General features: G+C 45.7%; 2 protein-coding genes across 2 annotated transcripts in view; both read right to left on the bottom strand.

Annotated features, from left to right (window-relative positions):
• The window catches only part of MAP1LC3A (microtubule associated protein 1 light chain 3 alpha), a 41654-nt gene extending 35184 nt beyond the window's left edge, over window positions 1-6470 (bottom strand). The window contains exon 1 of the mRNA XM_081917402.1: window positions 6144-6470. Within this exon, the coding sequence (XP_081773528.1) occupies window positions 6144-6183 (40 nt within the window). The 5' untranslated portion in view covers window positions 6184-6470. The remainder of the gene's footprint in view (window positions 1-6143) is intronic.
• Window positions 6471-8899: 2429 nt separating this feature from the next.
• On the bottom strand, window positions 8900-15003 carry DYNLRB1 (dynein light chain roadblock-type 1). Its single transcript, XM_081916148.1, has 4 exons — window positions 14865-15003; window positions 11740-11815; window positions 9804-9971; window positions 8900-9306 (listed from the first exon to the last, which is right to left on the bottom strand). Exons 1-4 carry the CDS (start codon window positions 14865-14867, stop codon window positions 9263-9265), a joined length of 291 nt encoding a protein of 96 aa, XP_081772274.1. The 5' UTR covers window positions 14868-15003; the 3' UTR covers window positions 8900-9262.
• Window positions 15004-16058: the final 1055 nt, after the last annotated feature.

Below are 16058 nucleotides of genomic sequence, written 5' to 3' on the forward strand. Positions count from 1 at the left end.
CAGCTGTTTTAAACAAAAAACAAAAACCCAAAACAAAATATTCAGGGGATGTGATCACAGATCTGCAGTATCACATCTGTTTCAGTCTTTGGATAAACAGTACTCAGATAACAGAATACTAAGGTACTTGCATTCCTGGGTGCTTTTTCTTTACTCAGTTTCTGGTTACATTGCATGAGGTGATTAGGAAACCTATCCAAGCCCAGTCTTCAGCTCCCTGGATGCCCTTAGTCAAGTCATTCCTCTCACCCTCAAATTCTTCAGCAATAAAATAGGGGTGACAGAGAACTCACACACATAATGGATGTGGAGCTGAAAAAAAATGGTAAAGTAGGCTTGTACAAGGTCAATTGACTGGTTCTTTCTGATCAGAATTACCCCCAAGGGAATCAGACAGGGAAGTTTTTCTAAATTTAGGGAAATGGTTAACATAGCGAAATACTGAGGTGGGAAAATAAAAAGTGAGGTGCACAATAGAGCTTTATTATTGATCATCATCATCACTGTCAACAACTGTTTTTAAATAGGATTAACCAATAATATTGTTCTCTAGGTGGCTCAAACATAAATGAAAGTTAAAGACAAGTATGGTACAAGGATCATTAAACACACAGTCTAAACATTACCAGCACAGATAGGAATAAAACCAGAGGACACTACCCCTCCCCTGAAAAGTCTGGGAAACATGGCCTAATTTTGGGGAATCACAAGTGGGTAGAGAGATGTTGCACCCTGGTTCTATGTTTGGGCAACCCACTTTCCTCTGGTTGGCCACTGTGAGAAGAAGATGCTGGACTAGATGGAGTAATGGCCTAATCCAGCGGGCTCTTCTTATGTTCTTCTGAAAATAAAAGGTCTTCACCTAGTGCCTGCACAACCTTAAAGAAGGCACCAGGCGAGTCTCTCTGAGAAGGGCATTGGGGTGCCACCAATGAGCAGGCCATCTTGCTTGTAGTCACTTTCCTCACTGCACTGGGCACAGTGACTCAGGGCAGGGCTTACAAATAGGATCAAAGTTCAGGTATATATGTGTGTGATATTTCAGATATCCTGGTTGCAACCATTAACGGGCTTGAAATATAAAACCAGCACTTCATGCTGGGTCCAGAGATGGACCAAAGGTCAGAGCAGTAGTTTATAAGATTGTGTACAACGTGAAACAAATAGATAGCTGCCCAGAGTGGCCAGGACAACCTAGTGCATTGGGTGTTGTACAATTATTGTTATTCTTATTACAATTATTGTTATTGTTATTATTACAGATATCCCCCTTAACATCATTAGAATTCACCCAACAACACTGAAAAGTGGTAGAGATTCAGGACAGATAAAAAGGAGTACATCACACAATGCAAATTTAACTTATGGAATTCCCTGCCGTTTTGAATGTCTTTTAAGGATTAGATATTGTAAATTCATGGAGGATCCTCAGTGGGTGCTAATTATGACAGCTAATTGAAACCTCCATGTACAAAAAAGGTTGTATCTCTCTCTGGATGCTTGAGACAAAGGGGAAGACTGTTTTCTTCAAGCTAGCCACTGCAGAAAATAAGATTCTGGACTAGATATAACTTTGCTCTGATCCAGCTGGACTCTTCCCATGTTATTTTGTGGGTGTGCACTAAAAAGGCATTCTGGATCACCAAGAGAATAATGATTAACCACTGTTGCCATCAATAGTCTTTCCCAGCGTGCGCTCTCTCTCTCTCTCTCTCTGTGTATGTGTGTATGTGTGTGTGTGTGTGTGTGTGTGTGTGTATATATATATATATATATATATATGCAGGTTTTGGTGTCCTCGGGTGTCTTCCCGTGTAAAAGTTGGGGTGTCTAGGCGACGTTTCGACGAGGTCTCACTCGTCATCTTCAGGCTGGTGCTTTCGGCTTCTTGTTACTGGAACAGAGCAGGATCTCAGTGTTTGAGTTCCTATAAATACTGTTGAGGGGGTGTGGTGTATAGCCTCCAATGTTCTGGGCAGAGAGGAAGTTCCCAGGCTAGTGTGCCTTTTCTTCTTTTGTTCCTTAATTACTTGAGGGATATCTTGAGTGATTTCTTGAGTGATATCCTGAGTACCACTTAGGTGGGTCATTAGGTGTGGATTAGTTGCTAAAGTCTTTGTGTCTTGACCTCTTGAACTTTGTGAAGAGTTTTTCTGAGAAGATGGCTGTACTGCACTTAGTTGTGCTCTGGCTTGGCTTCGTGAGGCTATACACCACACCCCCTCAACAGTATTTATAGGAACTCAAACACTGAGATCCTGCTCTGTTCCAGTAACAAGAAGCCGAAAGCACCAGCCTGAAGATGACGAGTGAGACCTCGTCGAAACGTCGCCTAGACACCCCAACTTTTACACGGGAAGACACCCGAGGACACCAAAACCTGCATTCCTGTACCCGTGAAAATCTACGAAAGCAAATATATATATATATATATAACCAAACAGTTTAAGGGAACATACTATTTTAGGAGTTGAATGGATACATAACAATGCTTCTTCTAAAAAGAATAAATCTACATTTGAAAACAGTCATTCTTTCTAGCTAACAACACTCTCCAAGCTGGCATCTGAAATAAGAGATCTTGTTTATATGACAAAAGTGTTTTTAACTAAGGTGTAATCCTTTAAAATAAAAGAAAATAATGCAACAGTATTTCAGCAAACTTAACACAGCAATCCTAGATACATATAAGTCTAACTGAATGCCAAAATAGGGAGGAGGTGGATGACTAGAAAATACTTGATAATCTGATAAGCATCTATTCACTTGCAGACATAGCCATTAAGGGGACACAAGGGCCTTGACAGCTGCTTTGAGTCAAAAATGAATAATGGAAAATGAACAGGGTCAATATTTATGATAGGAGAAAACTATTGATGAGTCACTGGCATTTTCTTGGAGGAAACACAAACCTGTCTGGTAAAAAGGATCATTCTGAAGCAGCAGGACCTGCTTATGGTGAAAAACTCCAAAAGCATTCAACTGATCTTCATTCAGCAAGTTGTCATTTTAATGCCCAGGCTGCCATAGATGAAGAGCAGTGCTCTTGCACAACTGCAATTCATCACAATAGGGATGTGCTAGAGAACTTCCCTGTGGACTCACTTCAGTGCTCTGAACTAGTTTTGTAAGTTATGCATGTGTTCTTGTTTTACATAAAATATTTTGTTTTCCTACCACCCAGTGGCCAAATTGGAATGTACTGGAAGAGGCAGAGAAACAGAATGAAAATAGATGAATCACAGAGATTAGGGATGGGAATTTTGAGGAGAAATGAGATCCTGTGCATCACACTCATCCCCTGATGACTACAGATCCTGCTCATCCTTCCATGTTTCTGAATTGCTTTATCTTACACAACTGATAAGGACTAGAAACTTTCCTTATTTTATTAATGAACTATTATGCCCAAGAGAGGAATAAGTGTCCAGCGCTGTACTTATTTATCCTCTATGAAAGACAGTGGCAGAATACAACAACTAACAACAAAGTCGAACTGTTGGAGAAGCATAAACATCAACAACATACAGATCTAAATCTAATCCTTAATTAAGGATTAATGACTATCAGTCTGAAGACAATTTAACAAGTGAGAAGGTAGTTATTTGAACACAGATTCTGGAATGTATTTTACATTTTCTGGAAGTATGGTACTTTTAGGGCAGCAGATGTGTGAAAAACAGGAGAGATTAATATTTCTCAGGAGCCCTTTAGCTGCCCTTGATCAGAACAGGATGCTGGTTTCAAATGGAAGACCAACAAAATATACATTGTGCCTATTCCAAACCATCGCTCACCAAAGGCAGCTGCCAATTTCTAACCATGTGGAGGGGGGGGGAGTCATAGACTTTTGTCCCTCCTTTCAGCTTCTACAGTGGGTTTTTTTTATGTTTGTGTGTGTATTCTTAGATATTTTCAGCAAAAGGGGATAACAATCTGGAGACCCTAGAAATCTACCGACACAGCAGATTACCCAAAGCCACACTCTCTGCTCCATTAATCAAAACAGAAGAATGACAAGTGGGAATACTGTGGGCATAACAAGCGCTTCGAATCTCGGGGGCGGGACCCCGCTGAATGCCTTGGATCCCATTGGAGGCAGCAAATATTTCCACCCGAGAGGGAGTGAAATGGCTCTCTTCCAGCGGAGCTCCTCTTTCAACCGCACATTTGGCTCTTTCGAGGGCTGGGGGTTTCTCTGGCACAGGGACTTGGCTTTCCAACTCCGCGTTCCAAGCCCCCATCATTGCAGAGGCTGGACCACATCAACGTCCCCCCCCCCCCGTTTTCTTATTTGTAGGCATTACATCACCGCTAGGGTTCGGCTGGGCTGCTGCAGCTGCTAATTACCTCGGGCTTCCTTCCTGCCTCCTTGCCCTGCCTGGCTCCGCAGCAGGAAACTTGAACGATCAAGCAAAACAAAGAGAGTCACCTGGCTGCCTACAGCTCCCAGAGTCGCCCAAAGCGCATTTATCTCCAGGTCTGGGTTGAACATACACCAAGGCAAGGAGGGATTTTTTCCCCCCAAGGGGCGGAACCTGCAGCAATTTGGGCACCGAGTTTCAAATTGCTTTTAAAAGGTGGGGCTGGGGACGACGACAAGGCAGGTTTTAGAGGGGGCAGGAGGAGCTGCCCCTGCCGTTAGGAGGACTCCTCAGTTCTTTCACTCACCCACCCCAAACCATGAAAAAGAGCCCCACAAAACGGGTGGGGAAAGTGGGAAGATGCCAGAAGCAAAGCAATCTGTCCCAGTAAAGGGTGTTGAGTCCAACAAAGTTTCCTTAACGGGGGAAGGGGGGAATATTAATGAAAGTGCCTTAGGTTTGGATGACCGAAGGGCACATTTTGGAGAGGAGGCGATACCTGCCCTTGTTTTTAGGCACTTCTCATTCGCACACCCCAAACAGGTACGAGTTAAAAGTCTTGCCCTAGATTGAGAGACGCAGGTGAGCTGGAGGGAGCCGAAATCTAAATAATCTTGGGGAGGAGGCACCCCAAGGGGGTGTGAGCACGGCCCCCTCTCCAGCTCTGAGCCCGCTGCGCCCTCTCCAACAGCATAAGGAACCCTGGAGGCGGAGAAAGCCATTTCTGACCCCATGGGGGAAGAGAGGGGGTTGCGGTCTTGCCCCTCCCCCAAGCGCGGGGGCTGGCCCGCTGCCCCCGCGAGAGTTGGGGGAATCCCTGGGCGTGCCTTCCACCCGTCCGCCAATCGGCCGGCTGGGGGAGGCGTGGCCTTGGCATACTTAAGGCCAGGCACGCCCAGGGACCACCCTCTTTACTCCTGGCCAGCTGAGAGGTTTTCCCATCCCACCCACCCTTAGGTATAGGTTAGCTTAGGTAGATATGACCTTGCTATGGACTTCGGTTGGTCGCCGCAAGGGGCCTGGTAGGAATTTTTCCAAGTTGGCGAACTTACGGCCTTTTGGTTTTTTCGCCTACCTCGTAGCAATCGTCACAACTTTCTTTAGTATTGGCGGTTAGGCATTGGCTGGGGGTTCAATTGTTATGCAAATGGATCGGGGGGAAGGTACGCCATCACCTTCCCCAAGAAAAGGGGTAGTCCGGTAAAGGACTCCGGGGGGCGTTGTCTTGTCCGAAACCTGGGAAGGTAAGGGCCTCCGGCACGCCCCCGAGCGGTGACACCCGTGGGATCCTAGTTGGCGTACTTCAACAGGACCCCCCACGGTTCGTGTTAACCCATCCCGGTCACCATGCCGGGTAGTGGATAGGTGCCAATGCCTAAGGCCAATACCTTCAATTCTCTAATCAATAAAGTTGTGGCCTTTTCATGCCCAATTAACTTAATCAACGTCTCCTGTGTCTTTATTTCTGGGGGGGGGAGGGGTATTGACACGCAAAAGGGAAGCACCCTGGGTGGAAAAAACAAGAGCGAAGAAAACAAGGACATTAAGCTCCTCCGCGTAATTCCGCGGCAGCGTTAATGCAGAGCAGCAAAAAGGGCTCCTTTGGCGGCCGGAGGCCCCCCAACATTTGCGCCCTCCAAACCTCCGCGCCCCCCTCGCGTGCTCCCCAAAACGTCAGGGTAGGAGGGACGGCGTCGATAAGCTCCCTCTCTCCCCACTAAAAAACCCCCAACCTGCTGGGCCTGGGAAGCCGAGCGTTTTACCAACGTAGGAACTTACAGAAGCTCCGCCGCTGCTTGAAAGGCCGGTCCGAAGGCATCTCGGCCGGGGATGGAAGGGGTGTGAGCCAAGAGCGCCGCGACTCAGCAGGGACAGCGGGATCTTGCCCGGGCTCCAAAGACCCCGCGGCTGGAGAGGGACGCGGCCGAGCTCCCCACAGCCGCCTGTGGCTGCCGGAGGACGCCGCCTATTTAAGTCCTCGAAGGGCAGCAGGTGCCTCGCGGGCGGCAAGAACCAGCCGACTGTCGCTGCTGCTGCTTCGTCGTCGCTGCCGCCGGCTGGGCGATCCTCGGCGCTTCCCGGAGCTGGCAAAGCAGCGGTGACTTCACCAGCAGCCTCCTTAAAGGGGAGGTGCGCGGCCCCGCCCCTTCTGCAGTGCGGCCTCCTTGCCAGGGACGCACCGCGGCCGGAGCCGGCAGTCCTCGGCGCTCTTTCCGCTCCAGACACCCTGGCGAGGAGGCTGGGCTTCGCGGGGAAGGGAACAATGCAGGCTCGGGGAAGGGCGAGGAGCATGCACAGAGTGCTCCTTCCTCGGGCTCATGTTTTTAGGTGGCGCAGGCCTCGCTACGGAGGGAGCCTCGGGTCTCTCTTTTAAACTAAGAAGAGGCCCGTTCATCAAAGACTTAACCTCGGATTTCCCCTCCCCGCCAATCCTTCCTTACAGGCTCTGATAAACCACAATAAATCAAAGCAGAAAGCCTCAAATCGCCTTCAGAGCAATCCATAAAGCCTTTCCCCTTCTCTTGATGATATAGCCATAGTGATGCCATGAACCCAGTAAAATGCCTCTGAACATGTACAGAGTGCCCTCTTCCTACTGTATAGTCCAAGGAGAATAACCTAATTATGTGAACAGGAATTCTGGGTCAGAAGGAGCTTTGAGGTTGAGCAGGGTCTCATATGCTTATTTATATTTTTATGAGCAGGTACCCAAAGGTGAGGGACGAGGGTGGCACTATGGTTTAAACCACAGAGCCTAGGACTTGCCGATTGGAAGGTTGGCGGTTCAAATCCCCACGACGGGGTGAGCTCCTGTTGTTCAGTCCCAGCTCCTGCCCACCTAGCAGTTTGAAAGCACGTCAAAGTGCAAGTAGATACATAGGTACCACTCTGGCGGGAAGGTAAACAGCGTTTCCGTGCGCTGCTCTGGTTCGCCAGAAGTGGCTTAGTCATGCTGGCCACATGACCCGGAAGCTGCCTGTGGACAAACGCCAGCCCCCTCGGCCTATAGAGCGAGATGAGCACACAACCCCAGAGTCGTCTACGACTGGACCTAATGGTCAGGGGTACCTTTACCCAAAGGTGGTGTTCTACCCTCATCCCACCATTTTATCCTCCCTACAACTCTGTGATGTAGGTTAGACAGTCCGGAGAGATCATGACTACTTGGCCAAGGTCACTCAATGAGCTTCATGGCTAAGAAATCCAGCATGGCTCCTTATGGAATTTCCAGCAGCAACAGTTCCCATTGCAAAAACCTATAGGCCTCTTCACGTCTCTAAACGCAACTAGTCTCCTGCTTCTCTCTTTTTTAATTATAAGGGCCAGTTCTACTGCAGCTGGGGTTGGGACCTTAAGTCCCTAGCACCAAATTTATTTGGACCTCAGGAGTCTCCCTAGGCCACAACCTGCTTCACACCCTCTTTGAGTGGTTTTACCTGGTTGAAATGCATCCTTGAACTCTGATAATGCCGGGATATAGAAAAGAGCCGAGGCATGAAGAAACCAGCCTACTGTGCAATTGTAAAATTTACATGCATTGCACCCAGTGGCCATCAGTGCCTCCTGTGGAAGTGAGTTCCGTGGTTTATATGCTGTGTAAAGAAGTAATTTCTTTTATCTGTCCTGAATCTTCCAACATTAAGCTTCGTAAGTTATAGTATTATGTATCTAGCATTATGAGAAAGGGAGGAAACTTAAATTTCTATCTGCTTTCTCCAGGTCATGCGTAATTTTACAAACTTCTATCATGTCTTCCTTGCCTTTTCTCTAAACTTTGTTGTTGTCGTTTAGTCGTGTCCGACTCTTCGTGACCCCATGGGCCAGAGCACGCCAGGCACTTCTGTCTTCCACTGCCTCCCGCAGTTTGGTCAGACTCATGTTTGTAGCTTCGAAGACACTATCCAACCATCTCGTCCTCTGTCGTCCCCTTCTCCTTTTTAAGATGCTGTCTAGGTTTGTCACTGCTTTCCTCCCAAGAAGCAGGCGTCTTTTAATTTCGTGGCTGCTGTCACCATCTGCAGTGATCATGGAGCCCAAGAAAGTAAAATCTCTCCCTGCCTCCATTTCTTCTCCTTCTATTTGCCAGGAGGTGATGGGACCAGTGGCCATGATCTTCGTTTTTTTGATGTTGAGCTTCAGACCATGTTTTGCGCTCTCCTCTTTCATCCTCAATAAAAGCTTCTTTAATTCCTCCTCACTTTCTGCCATCAAGGTTGTGTCATCTGCATATCTGAGGTCTGATATGCAAACCTCAATGAGGTCTTTATACTAAAAAGCCCCAAATGCTGCAACCCTTCTGAGAGTCGCTCACTTATCATTTTGGTTGCTCTTTTCTGAATCTTCTCCAACTCTCCCAATATCCTTTCTGAGGTGAGGCAACCAGAACCGTACAGAATTTTCCAAATTCAGTCACTCAAAATGCTCGGGAATACCGTGACAGCGTGGGTGATTTCAAGATACACAAGACTTCCAATTTCTGTATTAAAAACTCAAGGCTACTGAAATCTTTAAAAATGAAAGATCACAGTCCAGAATTCTTCCATTCTTTTAATCAGTTTCAGAAGAAACAGCAACTTCCAAATTTAAATAAGTGTCAAAATAAAAAGGACGCAAAAGAAAAACTAATATATGATTAGAAAGGTTTCAGACAACAGTCCTGTACAATTACATTTTCTGGAAAAAATCTTTGACACTTAAGTTAGCCTGATTTCATTGCTTTTCTTCTTCATCTAGTTACATTTTAGTTATATGAAGATACTCCTTGAATCTACATTTAACCGTTAAAAACAGAATCTCAGACATTATTAATGTGGCACAAACAATTTCTAACAGCTTTTTTGGACGTTAAATAAAAATACATTTAAGTATAAGGAACTGAAGGTCATTTTGAGAGGATTTCACTCCGTTGGATTCTGAACGACAATCAGGAAATAGTCCTTATCTGCAAGTAAATAATAGAGGATTTATTTTTTTAAAAAAAGTATTTTATTGTTAGTGCTAATTTACAGTAATCACATGCATTCTAGGCTCAGTTACAGATAGAACACTGTAAGAGTGGAAGTCTCACTTATAGACCATGCCTTTCACAACTGGCCAGTAGTACCTAGACTATCTTATATACAAAGCACAAGAAGTAGAAGAAGTTCAAGAGCTGTTCAGAAGACTTTGAAGTAAAATATAAATAGGACCAAGTCTCAAGATTGTGAAGGATATGTAAAAACCCCCATCAGTGATAAAGTTCTTCAATGTTATTTGAATCTGGATAGGAAACCCATCTAAAACTCTTTCACCACTATTTAGAACCCACACTTTTCTGTATTTCCTATACAGGTGTACAAGATAAAGAGTGTATCCCATATAAAAGTTTAGATTTAGAGATAATGAAATTCCACTTTGGCATCCGAATGTACCAAGAAGAGCTTTCCCTGTTTATTTTACCTGGTGCAACCATGATTTCGTTTTTCTTGGAGCGAATCCGCAAGAATGTGAGGTCATTCTGGGGATCAATATCTCGCACGGTCCCCCTTGCCTTCATTATTAAGTTGTGCATTAAGCCTGCATACTGCACTGTGGTGGGGTTATCCATGGTGCTTTTGATGGGAATGCCTGCAGGGTGCAAAATGATTCTGTGGTTACGTTAGGCTAAGTCACGGTTTGATATGAGAAACTTAAGGGCCTAAACAGCCCTGTCTGCAGAAGGCCTGTACTAGGACTTCCGCTTGTGCCTACCAAGTGAAGAAAGCTTACTTCTTTGCCACCACTGCACCCACAAGTAGCCGTATGGCAAAGCTTTTCTGAGTGGCGAATGGGCTTTTGTCATCTGGCCAATACAATATTGCTCTGACACCCTCCTTTGCAATTCACTTTGGGGGGGGGGGGAATCACTTGTATTCAAACAAAATTGGATGCCACAGTTACTCCCAAGTCCAATGGAAGTGCCTAGAACACTGCATCTTCCTTCTATACTGAATCAGTTTGGATTATTGCAGCCTGAGGATGTGGTCAAGCTGCTTGAAGAAGTGCAGCTGATCACCTGCCTGCTTGATGCTTGCCCATACTGGTTTCTTAGAGCTAGCCACAGGGAGTTGACTTGGTGGATACAGGAAGCGATTGATGCTTCACTGGAGAAAGGGCAAGTACCATCTGCCTTGAAGAAGGTGGTGGTGTGGTGTGTCACCTCCTTAAGAAGTCCTCCCCTTGGCCAATAAGTGTTAAACAACTATCACCCAGTGGCAGATATCCCCTTTTGGGACAAAGTTCTCGAGAAGGTGGCAGTGGTCCAGCTTCAGGAATGCTTGGAGGAAGCTGATTACTTGGAACCATTCCAGTCAGGCTTCAGGCCTGGTCATGGCACTGAAACTGCCTTGGTCGCCTCAGTTGCTGATGTTTGGTGGGAGAAAGAAGAGGGCAGTCTCCTCCATCTCTTGGCCACTTTCAATACTGTTGATCACAGTATCCTTCTGGAGTTCTTCATGGAAGTAAGGGTTGGGGGAACTGTGCTTCAGAAATCTTACTACACACCTATTTACCCTGGCCTTTTGACACCTGAGATGTATATTTTCAGGACCCACCTTATTTTTTTGAGATTGTAAGTTGTTTTTAATGTTGTGTTTTCATTGTTGTAACCTGCTCTGAGATCTTACAGTAAAGGGCAGGTAATTATGGTGAAGTTCTCCACCACTGTTAATAGGGTCTTGTGGATCACAAGTATCATTTTAGAAACAGGCACACAGGCGGACATTCAACAGTATTACACCATCCCAATTTGTAGAGGAAGACGCAAAATTAATTGGCCACAAGCACTGCTAAATTCATCAGAGGTACAGCACATTCTTAAAGATATATACCATTCCTTTTGATTTCACTGGGTCTTACTCCCATATAAACATGCATAGGATAGTAGCCTTAGCATCACAGCAGACATCTTTAACATGCATGTGGGTTTCTCTAACCCAAGTGTGTTATGTAGCCCATGGAAAACTCTGTCTGGCTCCTGGAATTCTCCCCAAATTGTACAACCCTTTTCCAAGCCACACCCCTCACTGGCTCCATTCCACACCTGGAATATTTCTGCCTGGCGAGAATGTATCCCTGAGTTCTGATAATGCATCTTCCTTGCCTGGATGAAGGCTAAAGAAACCAGTATACTGTGCAAAGGTAAAATCTACATTCATTGCTCCACCCACTTTTCCCTCTGGCCCCATTCATCACAGCATATGACGGTTCACATATACTTAATAAAACAAAAACAAACTAATAACCCCCTCCCACACAAGAACATTTATTATTAAATTTACTGCACAATCAGGATGCAATAGAGCATCAGGGCCTAAAAGAGTGGCTTTCACCAACAACAACCATAATTACACAATACCTTCTGAATTAACAATGATGATTCCTTGGACCCCCTTTTGACTCTGAATTCGCTTAAGGGTTTCTTCTACCTCAGCCTGGAAGAAAAAGAAAATATGCAAGTGTATCTTGAAAGATGCAATTTGTTTTCCAATAATGCTGTGTAATAAGACATCTGGAAAGACTGGAGGGGAAGAGGATTCGGAGAGGTACTTCTCGTGCTCCAAGCACAGAAGCACAGCTCTCTCCAGCACCACCATATCATCAAAGTCTGCTTAAGCTTTACTTAAGGCCACAATTTTCCTCCCATCATCTGGCAATAAGTCCTGGGAAGCCAGAAACTGGTTCCGCTTATCCGTTTCAGTGGCTTTGCTTATCAGGCTCAGACGTTACACAAGGCAGTGGGATGATAGGGGTGAAATCCTGCCACATCTTGCACAGAAGTCTCCCCCCCTCATGTTACAACAAAGGCCTCTTCACACATCACTTCCTATATGGAAATCATCTTTATGCTGGAAAATATCTTGCAGAATGCAACCTGGGAAGCACAGTGAAAATATTTAAATGCTGCTATGGCAAGCCAAGATCTGTCATTTAAAAGGTTTCATGGTTCAGCAGCAATGGCATGTAGACAATTCTAAGAGGTAGGTTAGGGTCAGAAACAGACTGGCTCAAGGTCAGCCAGTGAACTTCGTAACTAAGTGGCGAACTGAACTCTGATTTCCCAGGCCCTGGTCATATACACACACATCCCCACATATATATTTAAGTGCTCTTTTTTGTTTTGTTTAGGCATGTCTACCCAGATAAGGATTTTTATTACACATAAAAATGCAGAATTTGCCCAAATTTTAATGTTTTCGGTCTTCTTGATTTTAAAGTTTGATTTTGCTTTTTTAAAAATATGCATGCTTTATTGTTTTGTCTAAATTATTTAGAGAGTTATATTAATAATGTTAAACACACACACACCATATATATACACACAGACACGCACACACACCTGCAACTCAGGATAATGCAATGCATCTAATAATGTGGACTTATACTATAATAATTTAGTTAGGTTTTTCAGGTGCCACAATACACTTTTGTTATTTTGACAAAACTGTGTCAAAGGTACCAACCAGAGGTTTCTGCCTGCAGATAATTTTGCCTAGACAAGGCCAGACCTGTTATTAGGGAGACTACTTCATCTCTGCAGCCAGGAGGGCATGACCACAACCACATGGAGAGGCACCAGTGATTAAGGAAACAAGTAAAGTGGCCTCGAGCAATCAAAATCCACAGCAGAAAATCCAAACTAGACAAGTCCTGACCATGATCAAATAAAAAATGTTAAGTTCTACAGTATTTGCAATCCGAATATGTGGTAACAGGCCCTTTGCCCCACACTCAACCATAAAATGAGGTTATTTATTTTTCAAACTTTTGCAAACCTGGCGGGGAAGGGGGAGAGGGTTCCCTGAGGGCTGATGCTTCCGCTCTTCTTGGTCAGTTTTGGCTACAATGCTAGCAGCATTCAGCTCATGAGTTTGCTATTATAGTGGAAGTGATAGGGGAACACAAGGTTCAATTTAATACTTCAAATGTACGGTGTGCCCACACTTGAAATACCATATTTACTCAAATCTAATGCTCTCCTTTTTTGGCCAAATTATAGTGCGGAAATTAAGATGTGCATTAGAGTTGATGGCATATTTACATTTGCCAGCATTTTGTTTTTGTTTCAAAGTTCTGAACATTGAGGTGTGCATTAGATTTGATGGCGCATTAGACTCAAGTAAACATGGTACATGAGGCCACCACCATGCTGGAACTGTAAAGGTTTGACCAGTGGCTGCCTGGATGGCTGACTGCTTGGGAAGAACATGTTGACAGTCTTGGGTTCCATGATGGAGAAAAGGTGGACCATGAATGCAAATATGTATGCACCATGGAACACCCATGCATTGCCTTCTATATACATGGCCAACAGGCAATAGTAATGCAATACTGTGTATTTCTGCATTCGGTATGCTTATTGTATATGATTTATGCTGTATTTATGATGCTCTGTTATGTTTTGTCACATTATTGTCGTTTGTAAGCCGCTTTGGGATTCATCTGAATGAAAAGCAGTACAGAAATATAATAAATTAATCAATCAATTCAAGAACATATGACAAGCTCTACTGGATCAGGAACCAATGACCGATCTAGTTCAGCATCCTATTCTCACAGTGGTCAATGAGATGTCTCAATAGGAAGCCTGCAAATAAACCTGAGCACTCAGCACTCTCCACACTTGTGATTCCCAGGAACTGGAATTCAGAGGCACACTGCCTCTGACAGTACAGGAAGAACATACCTGCTGCTGCTAGTAGGCCATAGATAGGGTCTTTTAAGTTTAGTTGTACTGTACACAGGACGTAGGAAGCAACCCACATGCATCATCTTACTAATAGTTTTGGGTGCCAACAACATGCCTTGGAAGAGACATGACGGAAAGGACAGCTAAAGTGATTTAAATAAAATAATATATACATGCAGCAGTCCCGAATCTAGACATTTTGCAGCATTCTATACAAAGTACAATGAAGGGCCAAATGTTGTGCAGGGGCAAAAGTCGTGGGTTTGGACACTGGGAGCCACAACCCCACTCTGCCAACAAATACAATGCAACAGAAAGCCACTAGGTCAGCAGACCCTGCCCCATTGTGATGTTGGGGGGGGGGGGAGAGCTCCTGGGAGTACAAAATGTATCAAGCAGGAATGCATGCAGGTGAGAGCGTTGCGCATCATGAGCTGTGCGCCTGTTCTTATATGGGACCAGAAAGATGGTCACATCACGGAGATGGGGATGATGCTGTAAACAATGCAAGAGGCCCCGAAACCCCGAAGGCCATGGAAATGCACGCGATCAGAGAGAAGCTGAACAGCAAAAGAAAAGAGCTGGTGAATGCAATGGGGATCCCGGACCCCGGGGCGCGCAGGAGCTGGCCGGGTGTGGCACATCACAAGGGGGCAGCGGAGTCTGCTCTGGACTTTTCCAAAGAGCTGCCCAGGAAGTCTCCACTGGTCACCCGAAACCCACCCAGGAAGTCTCCTCTTTTCTGCGACGGGGAGAATTCGGCAGAAGCAGACCGCCCACCGCCCTTCACTCACCATCTTGCAGAGAGGGAGGGAGATCAATGCCTTCCCTGGGAGGTACCCACAAGCTGGCACCCGAGCCCCGTCACAGTGCGCGCGCGCGCCTGCGCCCCAGTCTCACCCCGCAGGGCGAGTCGCGTCCTTAGCCAATCGTTAGAGAGGGAAGGCGGGTTCCTAAGTTTAGGGACCGGGTGTCATTTCCTACACCGCCCTCTTGTAGGAAAACATTCTGTGGGGGTGGGGGGGGTGGGGAAGTGAGGGTGGCAGCTATGAATCGTTGCTTTGGAAGGCTCTCCATAAATACAGAATGGGTGTTTGCAACTTCGCGTATAAAGGAGGAAAACACGTAATGCTGGACGACCCAGCAGCTCAGACAGAGGCGTCGGTGGCATAAGCTGTTCTCTCAAGGGGGAGAAAACTGAGCGTGATTTCAGAGCTGAGACCCAGGTTCAAATCCCTACTCGTTTGAAGCCCACGGGATGGTGCTTGGGGACACTCGCTCTCCCTCTCGCGGTGGCTAAAATAGGAATTGGATGGGGATCGAGTTTGCTATCTGGGTCCTTCTGGGGGGGGGGAATAGAAGTATGTAGAGAGAGAAAAAGCAGTAAGTAATTTAGTGTTTGAACATAAGATTGGCTTAAAAGAGAGCAAGCATTATGGAACATTTTCAAAGCACGCTTAAAAGCAGGTGAGGTGGAGAGGGTGCTTGACAAATTTCGCCTGGGAGATAGTCTTGATGCCACTGCCAAAGGGTGGGGTGGGGGCTGCTTCCGGTATTCAAAACCACCCAAGTTTTAACAAACGCAGTCCTTGGGAAAACGAGACCCCAAATCGTTTAAGTGATCTGTGACTTTTCAGCTGTCATTGGGCTGCCTGGATTGAAGGGGCATAAGGCTTTAGGGAGGGGTGCAGGTTACCCAGCCCTGGATTAGGGCTTGAGAAAGATCAGTACCAACCCCTTAAATTGATCCAGGAAACACACTGGTACCAGTGATTTTCTTAATTGAGAGAAGGCCGATAAAAGTTCTGCAAACCACCCACCCTCATTCTCTCACTCAAATTCCTGCTTTGCTACAAGCCACAGTTAAGGGCAAGGTTGGGTGGCAGGGAATGGTAACACCCCCATGTACCTGTTCTGTACCTAGAAATCCCCACAAAGCTTACTGGTATCACCAGCAGCAACAGCAGGGGAGCCGCAGCAGAGCAGGT

Source organism: Podarcis melisellensis (genome assembly GCF_964234715.1).
Source record: "Podarcis melisellensis genome assembly, chromosome: 6".
Lineage (NCBI taxonomy): Eukaryota > Metazoa > Chordata > Lepidosauria > Squamata > Lacertidae > Podarcis > Podarcis melisellensis.

What these genes read in the sequence shown, in the direction of transcription:
- DYNLRB1 (XM_081916148.1), bottom strand. An exon ending in CATCATTGTTAATTCAGAAG is followed by an intron (nt 9,972 to 11,739) that starts GTATTGTGTAAT and finishes TGCACCCTGCAG; the next exon opens with GCATTCCCATCAAAAGCACC. An exon ending in CGAAATCATGGTTGCACCAG is followed by an intron (nt 9,307 to 9,803) that starts GTAAAATAAACA and finishes ATTTACTTGCAG; the next exon opens with ATAAGGACTATTTCCTGATT.